General features: G+C 42.3%; 1 protein-coding gene across 2 annotated transcripts in view; it reads right to left on the bottom strand.

Moving 5' to 3' along the window:
* The window catches only part of LOC120995486 (ras GTPase-activating protein 4-like), a 236,031-nt gene that overhangs the window by 1,616 nt on the left and 212,465 nt on the right, over positions 1–21,950 (bottom strand). Inside the window, exons 18-20 of one of the 2 annotated variants that reach the window (XM_040424735.1) lie at positions 19,505–19,640; positions 14,679–14,799; positions 487–545 (exon numbers count right to left, since the gene is read on the bottom strand). In XM_040424735.1, coding sequence (XP_040280669.1) covers positions 487–545; positions 14,679–14,799; positions 19,505–19,640 — 316 coding nt within the window. The remainder of the gene's footprint in view (positions 1–486; positions 546–14,678; positions 14,800–19,504; positions 19,641–21,950) is intronic. The other variant, XM_040424736.1, reaches the window with a different exon arrangement.

Raw genomic sequence — 21,950 nt, 5'->3', positions numbered from 1 at the left:
ACATAGGTACCATAGAAGTGAATAGAGTGGTGGACTTACATGTGCACTACCACTCCATTCACAGAAGGTACCCAGGGACCCTCCGTTCTCAGGATCACTAGGAGTTCTAGTGGCTGAACCCCCAGAGATCTGATATTTATCACCTAATCTATGAATTGGTAAGGACACCTTTAAAATAAAAAATACTGAATCGAAAACGAAATTTCCGTGATCTTCTACTCTATCGTATGCTGCCCTCAGACCAGGGACTATAAGGACCTGCCAGGTCTTCTTTAAAAATACTTTCCGTTCTATCTTTAGAGCAAACATTTGTGGTCTGATGTTTCCCTACTAAACTGTTGATGGACAGGACAATGCTCTGCCATTTCCAACAGTTTCACACCTTGATAGTCCTGGTCCTATTTTGCTATGTCACCATAGGTGAATTCCGTTAATACCTGTGCATTTCCACAGGTAGACTGCAATAAAAGAACAGTGAAAACATACCTGCGGTTAAGTCAGATTTGCTGCTTTTATCGTGTTTTGTTAGTTCCAAGTACTTTTCCCTGCAGATGAAAATAATATTTATTTTACTGTTATGCACACTACTGGTTAGATAAGGCTCAGTTCACATTACAATTTTTTTCTTTGGGTTGGGTTTCTGTTGCTTTTGACAGCAAAGAAAGCACAGTCTTCTTGAAGCTGGGATTTAGTCTGCCATCTCCCCATCATGATAATGGCTCAATCAAGCGCAAAGGAGCCCTCCTCCACTCCATGCCTCGCCATTTGGCACCCTCTGTGTGACTCAGGTGGCACAATGAAGTCTCTTAACCCCCTGTGCCATTCTACAGGAGTCTGGCAACAAGAAGCCAGGCCTGACCTGCATTGCAAGAAGGGGCTGTAGAATGTTATTTACCGTGACGGTCAGTGACAGCAGCATAAGGCGGCGCAGTATGTGTGGCACAACTGTCAGGCAGAAATATTTTCTGGGGCAATAAACCTCGCATTGTTATTTTCAGGGGGCACTATATCTGGTAGAAATGTTTTCAGGCACACTGAATGTGGCAAAAATATGTTCAGGGGATCTAATTCTAGCAGAAATATTTTGAGCGGGTACTATACCTGGCAGAATTATTTTCAGTTGCACTATATCTGGCAGAAAATCACAGAGCCAGGTCATAACTCACAACATAAAGGAGTGGTTTTAAATACACGGGGCCAGATTTATCATTAGCTCAAGTCAAAATAATTGAGTGAAAAAGTTTAAATTTTTTGTGCAATCGCTAAAACTGCGCAAAAAATTTGCAACTTTTATTGGCTCTGCGCTATGCTCGCCAGTTTTCTGAAAGTGGGCGTGTTTTCTTATGTAAATGAATCTCTAGACAGATTACTATTGCGACAATTTCAAAAGTCGCAAAAAATTGCGCAATTTAACTCCAGTAAGGACCATGCTTATCTTATGCGACTTTTTAATAGAACATGCGACTTTTTCATGAAGACGTGCGGCTTTTGTAAAGCCGCTTAGTGAAGGATAAACTGCTACCGTCAAACCACATTTATCACAGTATTAAAGGACCATTAATAAATCTGACTTTGGACATATGTAAAAGTGGAGTAAGATGTAAGTGTAATGATAAATCTGACCTATGATCTCCAGTAAAGATGCATGCAGTGCCACGAGAGTAACTGAGGCAACTTCCTTCTATGTGGACTATGTTATTTGTATTGGCGGTATATCTATTTGGAGGAGAGATTTTGTGGATTAAATGTATTAATCCTACAGTCATGAGAAAAGCCAAGCACATCCTCTTTGAATTCTATGGTTTTATGTATCCAGACATAACAAAAAAACACCTGCTCCTTAGAAGGTCTTAAAATTCAGTAAATACAACCTCAGATGAAGCAGAACACAACAGATTCCACTGTGTCATTACTTATTCTAAAAAAAATGAAGCCATAATGGAAAAGCCACGTCTATCAGTTTCTCCCATCATTCTGCAGGAATTTTGGCCCACTCTTTTTTTGAAAAAAATCTTAAATTTATTGAGGTTTGTGGGCATTCGTTTATGCACAGCTTTCTTAAAGGGGTTTTCCATGCTCCCGATATTGATCACCTATTCTCAGGTCCGACACCACGTTCCCCCACCGATCAGCTGTTCCCTGCAGTCTGCCGTGCTGAAACTAGCATGTTAAAGGGAATAGGAAGCACAGCTCATGCTGGGTTACTGCAGCTCATCTTACACAGAAGTGAAAGGTAGCTAAGTTACAGTAACCTGCCACGGCCACTACACTTTGAACGAAGCTGTACTTCTTATTCCATTCCCATTGCTAGTTTCAGTGCCAGCAGCTGCAGGTAACAGCTGATCAGTGGTGGAGCAGGGTGTCTAACCCTCACCAATTGGATATTAATGACTTAACCTGCAGATACAGATGCAGTCAAGCTAAACTTGATGGTTAACGTGTTAAGTTACGAATAGCTAGAAAAAGTGAACTAAATTTTCAATAGCTTTTGTCATGAGATAACCAAGATAACGCAATGCCATGTGTTATCAGAGTCAATTTTTGCTCGGCTACATCTGTAGGTAATCAATACTAGGAATCTGGAAAACCCATTTAAGGTCTTTCCACAGCATTTTCATTGGGTTGAGCTCTGGATTTTGACTGTTTAGTTGCAACACCTTGATCCTTCTCTTTATCAGGCATTCTGGTGTAGATTTGCTTGTGGGCTTGGGATCATTGCAGGACCCAGATTTGCCAAATGTTAGCTTTTGGATTGATGGCCTCACATTTGACTCTAGAATGCTTTGGTATACAGAGGAGTTCATGGTTGACTCAATGAGGGACATTTATTTACTGCAATAGCGTGAGATGCGCCTAATTTATTAAGAGGCAGATTCCGCTTAACAAATCAGGCACATCTCTGCGGCGTAGACTTCAGCTATAACTTCTGCCACTTTCTGGCAAAAGTTATAATAAATCAGATGCTAAGCTTCACCCCTTTCTCTCGCCACTTCATAAAAGTGAGGAGAAGCCTAAAAAGTCGCTAATTAGTAGTGTCTGCCATAATGTGTGACTTTTTTATGCCACAATAGTGGCGTAAGGAGCTAGTAAATGTTCCCTAATGACTGCAAGGTGCCCAGGTCCTGTGACTGCAAAACAAACTCAAATCATCACCCCTCCACCACCGTGCTTGACAAATGTAACAATAGGAAATATGGTCACTGAAATCTTCATTTTGGTTTTGTCTGTCCAAAGGATATTGTTTGTTAGTCTTTTTCTAATTGTTCTGTCATGAACATTTAACTTGCTTACCGAGGGCAATTTGTTTGAGCACTGCACAGTCTGACCTTTGGGTAAGTTTGCTGGGATGTCCACTCCGGAGAAGAGCATCAACTGCCTTGAATATTTTCCACTTGTCAATAATCTTTCTAATTCCAGACATCACCACCTTACTATCAAGAATCCCACAATGTCTATCTTCTATATCATCCTTCTTTGCCTCTCGCTTTCTAAAACTTAACATGAATAAGACAGAATTCATAATCTTTCCCCCATCTTGTTCAAACCCCCCAACAGACCTATCTATCACGATCAATGGCAGCACACTCTCCCTGGTCAACCAAGTCCGCTGCCTTGGAGTGACCTTGGATTCTGCCCTTTCCTTCCGACTGCACATCCAAACCCTTTCCACCACCTGCCGCCTCCAACTCAAAAACATCTCCCGCATCCGTGCTTTCCTTAACTTGGAATCTGCGAAAATGCTTGTACATACCCTCATCATCTCCCGCCTAGACTACTGCAACATTCTCCTCTGTGGCCTTCCATCTAGCACTCTTGCACCCCTCCAATCTATCCTCAACTCTGCTCCCCGACTAATCCACCTCTCACCCTATTACTCCTCTGCCTCTCCCCTCTACCAATCCCTTCACTGGCTCCCCATTGCCCAACAAATTCACTTCAAAGTACTAACAAATACATACAAGGCTGTCCACAACCTGTCCCCTCCCTACATCTCTGAGCTACTTTCCCGATACATCCCCACACACAATCTCCGATCCTCACAAGACCTCCTTCTCTCCTCTCCTCTTATCACCTCTTCCCACAGTCGGCTCCAAGATTTCTCCCGTGCATCCCCCATACTCTGGAACTCGCTACCCCAACATATCAGACTCTCACCTACAGTGGAATCCTTCAAAAGAAACCTGAAAACACACCTCTTCAGACAAGCCTACAACCAGTGACCCTGCTGCCTCTATATCGCCATGACCAACTTCACCCGCACCTACTGTGTCCTTCTCCCATACCATGTAGATTGTAAGCCCTCACGGGCAGGGTCCTCTCTATTTCTGTACAAGTTTTTAACTCGTCTAGTTTATGATTAGTGCAATTGTCTGCATTATGTATGTGCACCCCTTATAATATGTACAGCGATATGGAATGAATGGCGCTTTAATAATAATAATAATAATAATAATAATAATAATAATTGAGAATGATAGACTTTAAAGGGTTTAAAAAATTGTCTTATAACCCTTCCCAGATTAATGGGCAGCAACAATTGCTTCTCCAAAATCATTGCTGATGTCTTTCCTCCTTGGCATTGCGTTAACACACACCTGAATGCCCCTGACCAGCAAACTGCCAAAACGTCTACTTTTATAAAGGTGGTCACACTTGCTGATGATCATTTAGTCAAGGGTATTTGATAAGAAGCACCTGGCTACTACCCACCCTCTTAATTCCTATAGAAGCAGTAAGCATGTACTTAATTTTTCACGCACAGCTTCTGTATTTTGGTCTAGTTTTGTTAAATAATGACACATTGTAATTTAACAGTTGTTAATCTTCTGAAGTTGCATTTACTATATTAATTTTAAGATTTTGTAAGGACCAGATACCAACCAATATATTCCATGATGAACCTGATAACCCCGAGGAGAAAAGCATCAGGGGTTAACCTCAGTTGGAAGTGTCAGGAGAAAATAGAGTATAATTAGGGGAAGGATGGAGGTTGGGGGTTGTTCCTTTGGGGGTTGGTGCTCTGATAAAGACGGTATTTAATCTTGATTGCATTTTGTTTTTATGCAAACTATATCTGGCAGCAATATTTTTTATGATATTTTCAGGGGGCAATGTGCTCCTCATTTTATACAGGAGGGATTTGTATTTTCAGGTGCTATTCATGGCAGTATTGATATCTACAGGTCACAGTGTGTGGCAGTATTTTATTCAGTGAACACAGTGTGTAGTAAAATTATACTAAGGGAGCAAAGTGTAGAATAATTATATTTGCAGGGCACAGTGTGTAATTACATTAGGGGCGCAGTCTGTGGAGTAATCATCTTAGGGCACAGTGTGTGGTGTAATTATATTCAGAGGGCACAACCTGTAGTAGCATTATATTACACAGGCACAGTGTGGTGTAATTATATTCAGAGGGCACAACGTGTAGTAGAATTATATTACACAGCCACAGTGTGCTGTAATTATATTCAGGGGGCACAACGTGTAGTAGAATTATATTACACAGGCACAGTGTGGTGTAATTATATTCAAAGGGCACAACGTGTAGTAGAATTATATTACACAGGCATAGTGTGCTGTAATTATATTCAGAGGGCACAACGTGTAGTAGAATTATATTACACAGGCACAGTGTGCTGTAATTATATTCAGGGGGCACAACGTGTAGTAGAATTATATTACACAGGCACAGTGTGCTGTAATTATATTCAGAGGGCACAACGTGTAGTAGAATTATATTACACAGCCACAGTGTGCTGTAATTATATTCAGAGGGCACAACGTGTAGTAGAATTATATTACACAGCCACAGTGTGCTGTAATTATATTCAGAGGGCACAACGTGTAGTAGAATTGTATTACACAGGCACAATGTGCTGTAATTATATTCAGAGGGCACAACGTGTAGTAGAATTATATTACACAGCCACAGTGTGCTGTAATTATATTCAGGGGGCACAACGTGTAGTAGAATTATATTACACAGGCATAGTGTGCTGTAATTATATTCAGAGGGCACAACGTGTAGTAGAATTATATTACACAGCCACAGTGTGCTGTAATTATATTCAGGGGGCACAACGTGTAGTAGAATTATATTACACAGGCACAGTGTGCTGTAATTATATTCAGAGGGCACAACGTGTAGTAGAATTATATTACACAGGCACAGTGTGCTGTAATTATATTCAGGGGGCACAACGTGTAGTAGAATTATATTACACATGTACAGTGTGCTTTAATTATATTCAGAGGGCACAACGTGTAGTAGAATTGTATTACACAGGCACAGTGTGCTGTAATTATTTTCAGAGGGCACAACGAGTAGTAGAATTATATTACACAGGCACAGTGTGGTGTAATTATATTCAGAGGGCACAACGTGTAGTAGAATTATATTACACAGGCACAGTGTGCTGTAATTATATTCAGGGGCACAACGTGTAGTAGAATTATATTACACAGGCATAGTGTGGTGTAATTATATTCAGAGGGCACAACGAGTAGTAGAATTATATTACACAGGCACAGTGTGCTGTAATTATATTCAGAGGGCACAACGTGTAGTAGAATTATATTACACAGCCACAGTGTGCTGTAATTATATTCAGGGGGCACAATGTGTAGTAGAATTATATTACACATGCACAGTGTGGTGTAATTACATTAGGGGCACAGTCTGTGGAGTAATCATGTTAGGGCACAGTGTGTGGTGTAATTATATTCAGAGGGCACAACGTATAGTAGAATTATATTACACAGGCACAGTGTGCTGTAATTATATTCAGGGGGCACAATGTGTGGTAGAATTATATTACACAGGCACAGTGTGGTGTAATTATATTCAGAGGGCACAACGTGTAGTAGAATTATATTACACAGGCACAGTGTGCTATAATTATATTCAGGGGGCACAACGTGTAGTAGAATTATACAAACCGGATTCCAAAAAAGTTGGGACACTACAAATCGTGAATAAAAACTAAATGCAATGATGTGGAGGTGCCAACTTCTAATATTTTATTCAGAATAGAACATACAGGGAGTGCAGAATTATTAGGCAAGTTGTATTTTTGAGGATTAATTTTATTATTGAACAACAACCATGTTCTCAATGAACCCCAAAAACTCATTAATATCAAAGCTGAATATTTTTGGAAGTAGTTTTTAGTTTGTTTTTTGTTTTAGCAATTTTAGGGGGATATCTGTGTGTGCAGGTGACTATTACTGTGCATAATTATTAGGCAACTTAACAAAAAACAAATATATACCCATTTCAATTATTTATTTTTACCAGTGAAACCAATATAACATCTAAACATTCACAAATATACATTTCTGACATTCAAAAACAAAACAAAAACAAATCAGTGACCAATATAGCCACCTTTCTTTGCAAGGACACTCAAAAGCCTGCCATCCATGGATTCTGTCAGTGTTTTGATCTGTTCACCATCAACATTGCGTGCAGCAGCAACCACAGCCTCCCAGACACTGTTCAGAGAGGTGTACTGTTTTCCCTCCTTGTAAATCTCACATTTGATGATGGACCACAGGTTCTCAATGTGGTTCAGATCAGGTGAACAAGGAGGCCATGTCATTAGATCTTCTTCTTTTATACCCTTTCTTGCCAGCCACGCTGTGGAGTACTTGGACGCGTGTGATGGAGCATTGTCCTGCATGAAAATCATGTTTTTCTTGAAGGATGCAGACTTCTTCCTGTACCACTGCTTGAAGAAGGTGTCTTCCAGAAACTGGCAGTAGGACTGGGAGTTGAGCTTGACTCCATCCTCAACCTGAAAAGGCCCCACAAGCTCATCTTTGATGATACCAGCCCAAACCAGTACTCCACCTCCACCTTGCTGGCGTCTGAGTCGGACTGGAGCTCTCTGCCCTTTACCAATCCAGCCACGGGCCCATCCATCTGGCCCATCAAGACTCACTCTCATTTCATCAGTCCATAAAACCTTAGAAAAATCAGTCTTGAGATATTTCTTGGCCCAGTCTTGACGTTTCAGCTTGTGTGTCTTGTTCAGTGGTGGTCGTCTTTCTGCCTTTCTTACCTTGGCCATGTCTCTGAGTATTGCACACCTTGTGCTTTTGGGCACTCCAGTGATGTTGCAGCTCTGAAATATGGCCAAACTGGTGGCAAGTGGCATTTTGGCAGCTGCACGCTTGACTTTTCTCAGTTCATGGGCAGTTATTTTGCGCCTTGGTTTTTCCACACGCTTCTTGCGACCCTGTTGACTATTTTGAATGAAACGCTTGATTGTTCGATGATCACGCTTCAGAAGCTTTGCAATTTTAAGAGTGCTGCATCCCTCTGCAAGATATCTCACTATTTTTGACTTTTCTGAGCCTGTCAAGTCCTTCTTTTGACCCATTTTGCCAAAGGAAAGGAAGTTGCCTAATAATTATGCACACCTAATATAGGGTGTTGATGTCATTAGACCACACCCTTTCTCATTACAGAGATGCACATCACCTAATATGCTTAATTGGTAGTAGGCTTTCGAGCCTATACAGCTTGGAGTAAGACAACATGCATAAAGAGGATGATGTGGTCAAAATACTAATTTGCCTAATAATTCTGCACGCAGTGTAAATCACGGAACAAAAGTTTAAACTGAGAAAATGTACCATTTTAAGGGAAAAATATGTTGAATCAGAATTTCATGGTGTCAACAAATCCCCAAAAAGTTGGGACAAGGCCATTTTCACCACTGTGTGGCATCTCCCCTTCTTCTTACAACACTCAACAGACGTCTGGGGACCGAGGAGACCAGTTTCTCAAGTTTAGAAATAGGAATGCTCTCCCATTCTTGTCTAATACAGGCCTCTAACTGTTCAATCGTCTTGGGCCTTCTTTGTTGCACCTTCCTCTTTATGATGCGCCAAATGTTCTCTATAGGTGAAAGATCTGGACTGCAGACTGGCCATTTCAGTACCCGGATCCTTCTCCTACGCAGCCATGATGTTGTGATTGATGCAGAATGTGGTCTGGCATTATCTTGTTGAAAAATGCAGGGTCTTCCCTGAAAGAGATGACGTCTGGATGGGAGCATATGTTGTTCTAGAACCTGAATATATTTTTCTTCATTGATGGTGCCTTTCTAGACATGCAAGCTGCCCATGCCACACGCACTCATGCAACCCCATACCATCAGAGATGCAGGCTTCTGAACTGAGCGTTGATAACAACTTGGGTTGTCCTTGTCCTCTTTGGTCCGGATGACATGGTGTCCCAGATTTCCAAAAAGAACTTTGAATCGTAACTCGTCTGACAACAAAACAGTCTTCCATTTTGCCACACTCCATTTTAAATGATCCCTGGCCCAGTGAAAACGCCTGAGCTTGTGGATCTTGCTTAGAAATGGCTTCTTCTTTGCACTGTAGAGTTTCAGCTGGCAACGGCGGATGGCACGGTGGATTGTGTTCATTGACAATGGTTTCTGGAAGTATTCCTGAGCCCATTCTGTGATTTCCTTTACAGTAGCATTCCTGTTTGTGGTGCAGTGTCGTTTAAGGGCCCGGGCATCCAGTATGGTTTTACGGCCTTGACCCTTACGCACAGAGATTGTTCCAGATTCTCTGAATCTTCGGATGATGTTATGCACAGTTGATGATGATAGATGCAAAGTCTTTGCAATTTTTCGCTGGGTAACACCTTTCTGATATTGCTCCACTATCTTTCTGCGCAACATTGTGGGAATTGGTGATCCTCTACCCATCTTGGCTTCTGAGAGACACTGCCACTCTGAGAAGCTCTTTTTATACCCAATCATGTTGCCAATTGACCTAATTAGTGTTAATTGGTCTTCCAGCTCTTCGTTATGCTCAAATTTACTTTTTCCAGCCTCTTATTGCTACTTGTCCCAACTTTTTGGGGATTTGTTGACACCGTGAAATTTTTTTCAACGTATTTTTCCTTTAAAATGATACATTTACTCGGATTAAACGTTTGATCTGTCATCTACGTTCTATTACAAATAAAATATTGACATTTGCCATCTCCACATCATTGCATTCAATTTTTATTCACAACTTGTTTAGTGTCCCAACTTTTTTGGAATCCGGTTTGTATTACACAGGCACAGTGTGCTGTAATTATATTCAGGGGGCATAACGTGTAGTAGAATTATATCACACAGCCACAGTGTGCTGTAATTATATTCAGAGGGCACAACGTGTAGTAGAATTATATTACACAGGCACAGTGTGCTGTAATTATATTCAGAGGGCACAACGTGTAGTAGAATTATATTACACAGCCACAGTGTGCTGTAATTATATTCAGAGGGCACAACGTGTAGTAGAATTATATTACACAGCCACAGTGTGCTGTAATTATATTCAGGGGGCACATTGTGTAGTAGAATTATATTACACAGGCACAGTGTGCTGTAATTATATTCAGGGGCACAACGTATAGTAGAATTGCATTACACAGGCACAGTGTGGTGTAATTATATTCAGGGGCACAATGTGTGGTAGAATTATATTACACAGGCATAGTGTGCTGTAATTATATTCAGAGGGCACAACGTGTAGTAGAATTATATTACACAGCCACAGTGTGCTGTAATTATATTCAGGGGCACAACGTGTAGTAGAATTATATTACACAGCCACAGTGTGCTGTAATTATATTCAGGGGGCACAACGTGTAGTAGAATTATATTACACAGCCACAGTGTGCTGTAATTATATTCAGAGGGCACAACGTGTAGTAGAATTATATTACACAGGCATAGTGTGCTGTAATTATATTCAGAGGGCACAACGTGTAGTAGAATTATATTACACAGGCACAGTGTGCTGTAATTATATTCAGAGGGCACAACGTGTAGTAGAATTATATTACACAGCCACAGTGTGCTGTAATTATATTCAGGGGGCACAACGTGTAGTAGAATTATATTACACAGCCACAGTGTGCTGTAATTATATTCAGAGGGCACAACGTGTAGTAGAATTATATTACACAGGCATAGTGTGCTGTAATTATATTCAGAGGGCACAACGTGTAGTAGAATTATATTACACAGACATAGTGTGGTGTAATTATATTCAGGGGCACAACGTGTAGTAGAATTATATTATACAGCCTCAGTGTGCTGTAATTATATTCAGGGGGCACAACGTGTAGTAGAATTGTATTACACAGGCACAGTGTGCTGTAATTATATTCAGAGGGCACAACGTGTAGTAGAATTATATTACACAGGCACAGTGTGCTGTTATTATATTCAGGGGCACAACGTGTAGTAGAATTATATTACACAGCCACAGTGTGCTATAATTATATTCAGGGGGCACAACGTGTAGTAGAATTATATTACACATGTACAGTGTGGTATAATTATTTTCAGAGGGCACAACGTGTAGTAGAATTGTATTACACAGGCACAATGTGCTGTAATTATTTTCAGAGGGCACAACGTGTAGTAGAATTATATTACACAGGCACAGTGTGCTGTAATTAGATTCAGAGGGCACGACGTGTAGTAGAATTATATTACACAGGCACAGTGTGCTGTAATTATATTCAGAGGGCACAACGTGTAGTAGAATTATATTACACAGCCACAGTGTGCTGTAATTATATTCAGGGGGCACAATGTGTAGTAGAATTATATTACACATGCACAGTGTGGTGTAATTACATTAGGGGCACAGTCTGTGGAGTAATCATGTTAGGGCACAGTGTGTGGTGTAATTATATTCAGAGGGCACAACGTATAGTAGAATTATATTACACAGGCAGTGTGCTGTAATTATATTCAGGGGGCACAACGTGTAGTAGAATTATATTACACAGGCACAGTGTGCTGTAATTATATTCAGAGGGCACAACGTGTAGTAGAATTATATTACACAGGCATAGTGTGCTGTAATTATATTCAGAGGGCACAACGTGTAGTAGAATTATATTACACAGGCACAGTGTGCTGTAATTATATTCAGAGGGCACAACGTGTAGTAGAATTATATTACACAGCCACAGTGTGCTGTAATTATATTCAGGGGGCACAACGTGTAGTAGAATTATATTACACAGCCACAGTGTGCTGTAATTATATTCAGAGGGCACAACGTGTAGTAGAATTATATTACACAGGCATAGTGTGCTGTAATTATATTCAGAGGGCACAACGTGTAGTAGAATTATATTACACAGACATAGTGTGGTGTAATTATATTCAGGGGCACAACGTGTAGTAGAATTATATTATACAGCCTCAGTGTGCTGTAATTATATTCAGGGGGCACAACGTGTAGTAGAATTGTATTACACAGGCACAGTGTGCTGTAATTATATTCAGAGGGCACAACGTGTAGTAGAATTATATTACACAGGCACAGTGTGCTGTTATTATATTCAGGGGCACAACGTGTAGTAGAATTATATTACACAGCCACAGTGTGCTATAATTATATTCAGGGGGCACAACGTGTAGTAGAATTATATTACACATGTACAGTGTGGTATAATTATTTTCAGAGGGCACAACGTGTAGTAGAATTGTATTACACAGGCACAATGTGCTGTAATTATTTTCAGAGGGCACAACGTGTAGTAGAATTATATTACACAGGCACAGTGTGCTGTAATTAGATTCAGAGGGCACGACGTGTAGTAGAATTATATTACACAGGCACAGTGTGGTGTAATTATATTCAAAGGGCACAACGTGTAGTAGAATTGTATTACACAGGCACAATGTGCTGTAATTATTTTCAGAGGGCACAACGTGTAGTAGAATTATATTACACAGGCACAGTGTGCTGTAATTAGATTCAGAGGGCACAACGTGTAGTAGAATTATATTACACAGCCACAGTGTGCTGTAATTATATTCAGGGGGCACAATGTGTAGTAGAATTATATTACACATGCACAGTGTGGTGTAATTACATTAGGGGCACAGTCTGTGGAGTAATCATGTTAGGGCACAGTGTGTGGTGTAATTATATTCAGAGGGCACAACGTATAGTAGAATTATATTACACAGGCAGTGTGCTGTAATTATATTCAGGGGGCACAACGTGTAGTAGAATTATATTACACAGGCACAGTGTGCTGTAATTATATTCAGGGGGCACAACGTGTAGTAGAATTGTATTACACAGGCATAGTGTGCTGTAATTATATTCAGAGGGCACAACGTGTAGTAGAATTATATTACACAGGCACAGTGTGCTGTTATTATATTCAGGGGCACAACGTGTAGTAGAATTATATTACACAGCCACAGCGTGCTATAATTATATTCAGGGGGCACAACGGGTAGTAGAATTATATTACACATGTACAGTGTGGTATAATTATATTCAGAGGGCACAACGTGTAGTAGAATTGTATTACACAGGCACAATGTGCTGTAATTATTTTCAGAGGGCACAACGTGTAGTAGAATTATATTACACAGGCACAGTGTGCTGTAATTATATTCAGAGGGCACAACGTGTAGTAGAATTATATTACACAGCCACAGTGTGCTGTAATTATATTCAGGGGGCACAATGTGTAGTAGAATTATATTACACATGCACAGTGTGGTGTAATTACATTAGGGGCACAGTCTGTGGAGTAATCATGTTAGGGCACAGTGTGTGGTGTAATTATATTCAGAGGGCACAACGTATAGTAGAATTATATTACACAGGCAGTGTGCTGTAATTATATTCAGGGGGCACAACGTGTAGTAGAATTATATTACACAGGCACAGTGTGCTGTAATTATATTCAGAGGGCACAACGTGTAGTAGAATTATATTACACAGGCACAGTGTGCTGTAATTATATTCAGGGGCACAATGTGTGGTAGAATTATATTACACAGGCACAGTGTGCTGTAATTATATTCAGAGGGCACAACGTGTAGTAGAATTATATTATACACAGCCACAGTGTGCTGTAATTATATTCAGGGGATGCAGTTGGCAACATTGTGAGCAGTTTGTGTTAGCGTAGCAGTGGAGATGTGTTGCAAAAGTGAGGAGCTAAAAACACCTGGGCAGCAAACTCTAGAGAGAGTTGGATCTTCCCCCAGAGAAGTTGCCTTGATGATCTGGGCTGGATGGAAAAGAAAAGAGAAGACGACCTCAATCAGAGAAGACATCACCAGTGAGTCACTGAATGTAAATGTTTTTTCTGCATGGCTGCTTCTGATCAGTAGTGGATTTTATATTTTTATTTATTTAGATTCCATATTACTTTGAAATATTGTAATTTTTAAACTAGACATAGGCACTAATCCACATCGTGCTACACCAATACACACAACATGCCTCCTTATGTCAGTGGGACCTATCATGAATTGTTGGGATCTGTTTGAAAGAACTTAATCAATAGTGGTCATGGCTGCTTTACAAATGAAGGTTAGGACACTAATGTGGACAGAGCTCTACCCCTTTTTTCTAAATACAGTATATGACTCAATTACTTGTTCATGACGTAGTTTGCAGTCATTAGTTGGTTGCATTTTAGAATTAAAAAAATGATGATGTTTTATTTTTGCATCCAGCAGTCTGTGAATGTTGACATATATTTATAATGCTATCAGATAAAAGTACAGTCAAAAGACAGATCTGGAGACAGCTTTACTGTCTTCACGAGAGCAGACTGAAGTTGGAAATGTTGTATAGCCATGATGTACTAATCAATGTACCTCATTAACTCTCTTACTCCAATCAAGTGTCTGAAAATGAGCTGTGCCTCCAGGTCTGGATTCAAGAGATCATTCCATTCCTGTAATGTGACTTCATGTCGAGTTTTGTCACAACCAGCAACTGAAAGTAAAGCAAAGAACTTACTTGTGCATCTGGTCCAGTCTCTAACTTTTAAAGGGGTTGTACTGGATTTTAAAATCATGGCTGCTTTCTTCCAAAAAAAGCACCACACTGGTCCATGGGTTGTGTATGGTATTGCAGCTCAGGTCTACTAGTGAATGGGTTTGTTCTGTGACATCACACCCCTTACAAACCGTGGACAGGTGTGGCACCAAAAAGTAGCCATACTTGTGTAATTCTGCACAAAACCTTTATAGTGGTAATCGCATCATAGACATTAGAAACAAATCCATGAATCCAAAAATATCGGAGGTTCTTAAAGGGCTTCTGTCACCCCACTAAACATTTTTTATTTTTTTTTGGTTACTTATAATGCCTATAATGCGATTTATGCATACATACTGTAATTAATCATTTTCGTTCAGCAGATTCTGTTAAAAACGTACTTTTAAAATATGCTAATTACCTTGCTACCATAGGGCGGCTACTTGCTGGTAGCAGCCGCATCCTCCGCATGTTGATTGACAGGGCCAGCGGACGGGATCTCTCTCTGCTGGCCCTGTTTGCATTCAAAATCTCGCGCCTGCGCCGTAACGGGATTCAGTCGGCGCAGGCGCACTGAGAGGCGGACGCTCGCTCGGCCGCTCCATCCTGAATGCGCCTGCGCCGATGACGTCACATCTACACCCGGCGCAGGCGCATTGAGGAAGGAGAGGCCGAGCGAGCGTCCTCCTCTCAGTGCGCCTGCGCCGACTGAAGACAGGTACGGCGCAGGCGCCAGATTTTGAATGCAAACAGGGCCAGCAGTGAGAGATCCCGTCCGCTGGCCCTGTCAATCAACATGCGGAGGGGGTGTCAGTGCTCCAGACAAAAAAAAAATGACCAGGAGCCATTGGCTCCTAAACTAAAAAATTTAGGAGCCAAATTACATTTTTTAGTCGCCAAATTTAAAATGCATATAATTTTAAAAAAAAAGAACTTTGAGAGGATGAGACGCAGGTCACAGTAGTGAGCCAGCACTACATATAGGAGAAAACAGCACCACATACCTCTCACATCCAGGGACATCTTCTGGGGGACAAGGTGACTAAAAATGGCGAATTGCGTGGTTTAGAGGTTTTTTTTATCTGTTACGGCCTTCACCGAGCGGAAATATTTTTTTATATTTTAATAGCTCACACTTTTTGGGACGTGGCGATATGTAATATGTTTATTCTTTATTGTTTGTAAATTTTATATGTAAAACTGGGAAGGGGGCCATTTAAACTTTTAGTATTTTGGCTTTTTTTTTTACTTTTTTTTATTTAATAACCATCTCTTCCCTTAGGGACTAGAACCTAGATCTTTTCATCCCTTGTGCTATTCACCCTGATAGAGATCTATCAGGGTGAATAGGATCTCACACATCTCCCTGGGCTCTGTGCACACAGCAGCAGGGAGCTGAACATGGCAGCCAGGGCTTCAGTAGCGTCCTGGCTGCCATGGTAACCGATCTGAGCCCCAGCAGTGTACTCTGCCACTGCCACCAATGAAGGGGATGGGACCCTGTAGCCACCATATAACAATGGGGGGGGGGGGGACTTGTGGCCAGTGATAATAGGGGGGGGGGCTGGGACTTGTGGCCAGTGATAATAGGGTGGGGGGACTTGTGGCCAGTGATAATAGGGACGACGACTTGTGGCCAGTGATAATAGGGACGACGACTTGTGGCCAGTGATAATAGGGGGGGGGGGGCTTGTGGCCAGTGATAATAGGGGACGACGACTTGTGGCCAGTGATAATAGGGGGGGACGACTTGTGGCCAGTGATAATAGGGGACGACGACTTGTGGCCAGTGATAATAGGGGGGGGGACTTGTGGCCAGTGATAATAGGGGGGGGGGGACTTGTGGCCAGTGATAATAGGGGGGGGGACTTGTGGCCAGTGATAATAGGGGGGGGGACTTGTGGCCAGTGATAATAGGGGGGGGGGGACTTGTGGCCAGTGATAATGGGGGGGGGGGGACTTGTGGCCAGTGATAATAGGGGGGGGGACTTGTGGCCAGTGATAATAGGGGGGGGGACTTGTGGCCAGTGATAATAGGGGGGGGACTTGTGGCCAGTGATAATAGGGGGGGGAGGGACTTGTGGCCAGTGATAATAGGGGGGGAGGGACTTGTGGCCAGTGATAATAGGGGGGGGGGGAAGAGGCTTTGGGGGGGCGCACTGCACCACCAATGAATGTAATTAAAGAGGACCTTTCGTGGGTCCAAAGAATATGAACTTAGTAGCAGGCTGCATAGAGCGGCGCCCAGGGATCTAGGTGCACTTACTATTATTCCTGGGCGCCGCTCCATTCACCCTCTGTGGCCCCCGGTAATTTCAGCATTCAGAGCGAGGAGGAGGAGACGCCAGTGTCTCTCCGTCTCCATGACAGCAGCTCTGTCCAATCACAGCACAGAACTCAGAGCCAGGGAGAAAAAAAACTCCCTGGCTCTGAGTTCTGCGCTGTGATTGGACAGCGCTGCTGTCATGGAGACGGAGAGACACTGGCGTCTCCTCCTCCTTGCTCTGAATGCTGAAATTACCGGGGGCCACAGCGGGCGAACAGAGCGGCGCCCAGGAATAATAGTAAGTGCACTTAGATCCCTGGGCGCCGCTCTATGCAGCTACTAAGTTCATATTCTTTGGACCCACGAAAGGTCCTACAATTGTCTGCAGCGGTATCACAGACCCAGCACCCGGCCTCAATAACAGGGCATGCGATCTGGGGCACCTGAGGGGTTAATGGCCGCGGATCGCATGTCCTGTTATTGAGGCCGGGTGCCGGGTCTGTGATACCGCTGCAGACACTTATGTTTTACATTCATTGGTGGCGCAGTGGCGACAGCTCCTCCACTCCTCCTCCCTGCTATCTCCTCATTGGTGGTAGTGGCGGCCGCGTCACAGTGGAGAGGGAGGGACTCCTTCCTTCTCCACTGTGCCGTGTGCTAGTGAAGAGAACGTAGGCTGCGCAGGATCGCGGCAGTCCAGTCGCAAATGGCGACAAGACTAAAAAGTCTTGTCGCCATCTGCAAATATTAAGGCGCATTGGCGACCGTTTTGGTCGCCATCTGGAGCCCTGGGTGTCTTTAGGGTAGGAGGATGCGGCTGCTACCAGCAAGTAGCCGCCCTACTTGCTGGTAGCAAGGTAATTTGCATATTTTCAAAGTACGTTTTTAACAGAATCTGCTGAACAAAAATGATTAATTACAGTATGTATGGATAAATCGCAGTATAGGGATTATAAGTACACAAAAAAACAAAACTGTTTAGTGGGGTGACAGAAGCCCTTTAACTCTGAGATTTCTATAAGAAGAGATTCTCAATCCTGTCCCATCCAGGACAGCAGTAAATGGATAGGTGTCTTTCTACACTCATTTCTATGGAAGTTATAGAAACAGCCAAGTAAGGCTTCATGCACACGACGTTGTTTTGTTGCGTCCGCTAACAAAAACGGATGCGGCATCCGTTTTTTGGGAGGATCCGTTTTTTTCCACAGATCCCTTGTAATAAATGCCTATCCTTGTCCGCAAATGTGAAAAAAGTAGGACATGCACTATTTTTTTTGCTGAAGGGAAACACGGACAACGGACGCGGAACACAAACAGATGAACTATCAGCATTTTTTTGCTGACCCATTGAAATGAATGGGTCCCCATCCTATCCGCAAAAAAAAACTGAACGGAGGCCGAGAAAAACAACTGTAGTGTGCATGAGGCCTAAGCGTGGTACCCCAGTTCTGGCGAAAGGTGCCCGTCCCAGTGTTGAAAACTGCACCGATGACATGTTTAGTCACATTCTGTGGATATGCCATAATGTCTATGATGGGTATACCCCTTCAAAGTGCTGCTAAACAAAAAGGCCGTTAAGCAGGCTGGTATTTTACATATAGCATTATTAATTAACCTTATTAACCCCTTATAAACCTTATTTCAATTACTGGTAATTTACATTTACTAATAACTCTGACGACAGCAGTTTTTATGCATGAACATTCAATCAGCACCAATATACCGTATGTTATATTTTTTCTTGCATTTACATCAGACGATTATCAATGGGATCAGTCAGGAACAAGGCCATTGTAACATCAGTTGCTCAGTATAAACACCCATTAAGAGGTAGAGACAAAAAGTGAGTAAATGGTAAGCTGTTTATCAAACAGGAAACTGGATGGGGGAGATGTGTCAAACCTGATGCACAGAAAAAGCTGCGTAGTTACCAATTGTAACTTATCACGACTCTGCTATTAATTTCAAAAGGGCCGCAAATTAATGAGAGGTTGCAATGAACAACTACTCCACTCTCCCATGTGTTTAGCTTGGTGAGAGGTAACAGGACAGATGGCAGCTCCACTGACCCAAACTCACTTCATCATAGTGATTTATGATACAGTGAGTTCCTATTTGAACTGTACTCACACGATGATGTGAGTACAGTACAAAAGACCCCATGTCAGATAGGAACTCACTGCACCATAAATCAATATGATGAACTGAGTTTGGGACAGAGGAGTCGCTATCGGTCCAGGAGATGCAGCTGACACACAGGCCGTGTTTCCTGGACTGCGCACAGGAAATGTGCATGTGACCTTTGTTAGTCTTGGGGAAAAGTAATACTGACTGCTTTGTTTAAAAATAAAAAAACAAAGTCTTTTCTTTAGGAAAATAAGCAGGATGTAATACCTGCTTTGTCCTTCTGGTGGCAGCAACTCCACTTCTCTCCTTTGTAGACACCAGGATGGTAGGAACCAAGCATATTGCTGTTGTTGACACAGACCTTCCGCAATGCCGAGAGCCACTGATTTAGTTCATTAACACACTAAATAAAAACCAGAGGAATAAAGGAAGAGGTCTGTGAACTGGTAATTTCAGAATAATCAAAACGTCTTCACAGTGCATTTATCAGCGTATGGGGAATTGGGAAGAGCCTAGAAGAGTCCTCTTACAGACTTTTATCACCCTAAGGCTCCATTCACACGTCCGCAATGTGTTTTGCGGATACACGGAGACAGGGATCCGCAAAACACGGAAAGCGGCAATGTGTGTTCCGCATTTTGCGGACCGCACATTGCCGACATAATAGAATATGCCTGTTCTTGTCCGCAATTGCGGACAAGAATAGGACATGTTCTATTTTTTTGCGGAAACGGAAGCACGGATGCGGAAGTGCGGATCCGCAAATGTGGATGCGGACAGCACATTCCGTCCCCATAGAGAATGAATGGGTCCGCACCCATTCCGCAAAATTCCGGAAAGGATGCGGACCCATTTTGCGGACGTGTGAATGGAGCCTAAGGCCTATTGCACACGACCGTATGACTTTTTCAGTGTTTTGCAATCCGTTTTTCACGGATCCGTTGTTCCGTTTTTTTGTTTCCGTTTTTGTTCCGTTTTTCCGTATGGCATATGCAGTATACAGTAATTACATAGATAAAATTGGGCTGGGCATAACATTTTCAATAGATGGTTCAGCAAAAAACGGAACGGAAACGGAAGACATACGGATGCATTTCCGTATGTGTTCCGTTTTTTTTGCGGACCCATTGACTTGAATGGAGCCACGGAACGTGATTTGCGGGTAATAATAGGACATGTTCTATGTTAAAACGGAACGGAAAAACAGAAATACGGAAACGGAATGCATACGGAGTACATTCCGTTATTTTTGCGGAACCATTGAAATGAATGGTTCCGTATACGGACCGTATACGGAACGCAAAAAACGGCCAGTAAACGGGAAAAAAAAACGGCCGTGTGCAGGAGGCCTAAGGCCTATTGCACACAACCGTATGGCTTTTTCAGTGTTTTGCGGTCCGTTCTTCATGGATCCGTTGTTCCGTTTTTCGTTTCCGTTGTGTTTCCGTTTCTGTTCCGTTTTTCCGTTCTTTTTTTTCCGTATGGCATATACAGTTGCTGTCCGCATCCGTTGCTCCGCAAAAAAAATATAACATGTCCTATTCTTGTCCGCGCTTTGCGGACAAGAATAGGCATTTATATTAAAGGCTGTCCGTGCCGTTTCGCAAATTGCGGAACGCGCACGGACGCCATCCGTATTTTGCGGATCCGCGATTTGTGGACGCAAAACACACCATGGTCGTGTGCATGAGGCCTTATACATATTTTCAGTTGTGGTTTTGTTTCCTTTAGTGCTTGAGGTAAGTTAGATAAACCAACTACCTACCTTGTCTATGGAAGCAGATACCACTTAGGCCTCTTGCACTTGAATGGGGTCCGTGATCCGTCCGTTCCGCAAAAAGATAGAACAAGTTCTATTTTTTTGCGCAACGGAAGCACGGAACGGAACCCCACGGAAGCACTCCAGATTTGCGGACCCATTCAAGTAAATGGGTCTGCATTCATGATGCGGAATGCACAAGGCCGGTGGCCCGTGTATTGCGGACCCACGGTATGAGGGCTGCAATATGGCCACGGGAGCACTACGGTCGTATGAAAGAGGTTTTAGCCCTTAATGCAATCCCAATTAGTGTCCTCACACACATGAATTTTGCAATTGTATTTTTCCATGACTGAAAAGCTGCCAGATAAAACACATGCGTTTTTCTAGGAAACCTGCATTTTTTATGTCTTTTTTTTTTGTGGCATTTTTTCTAAATGACTTTTTGTTTCTGACATTTTTTCCCTATAGTGAAAACACCTGGAAAAAAAAAACTGCAAAGCTCCAACATGCTGTATATTTAAGAAGAAGCCAGAAAGACAAAAACACGATGAACAAAATGAACAAAAACATCAGTAGAAAAACGCTTGCGTAACCTGCGATTAATATTCCAATAGCCCTTCAGCTAACATCTGGATCCAATGTTTTTACTGCATAAAATGCACCAAAAAAATGCTGGTGCAAAAAATCTTCACTAAAACCAGCAAAAACCTATCTGTCAAAGCACAATAGGTTGAACTTTCACAGTGTGCATCAGCCACACTCATCCTAGTAGGTTCTATGATCTATGTCTCCAGCAGGGGCATAGATAAAAGCTCATGGGCCCTGGTGCAAGAGTTCAGCTTGGGGCCCCCTTGCCTCAGTACTTGTTGGCAAGGGGCAGGGGAGCACATAGCCTTCCTGCTGCCTGAGACAAACATTGAGGCTGGGTTCACACTTGAGCGTTTTACAGCG

This window comes from Bufo bufo, chromosome 3 (genome assembly GCF_905171765.1).
Source record: "Bufo bufo chromosome 3, aBufBuf1.1, whole genome shotgun sequence".
NCBI classification, from domain to species: domain Eukaryota; kingdom Metazoa; phylum Chordata; class Amphibia; order Anura; family Bufonidae; genus Bufo; species Bufo bufo.
Note: the sequence above shows the minus strand (reverse complement) of the source record. Positions and strands in the feature narration are given on the sequence as shown.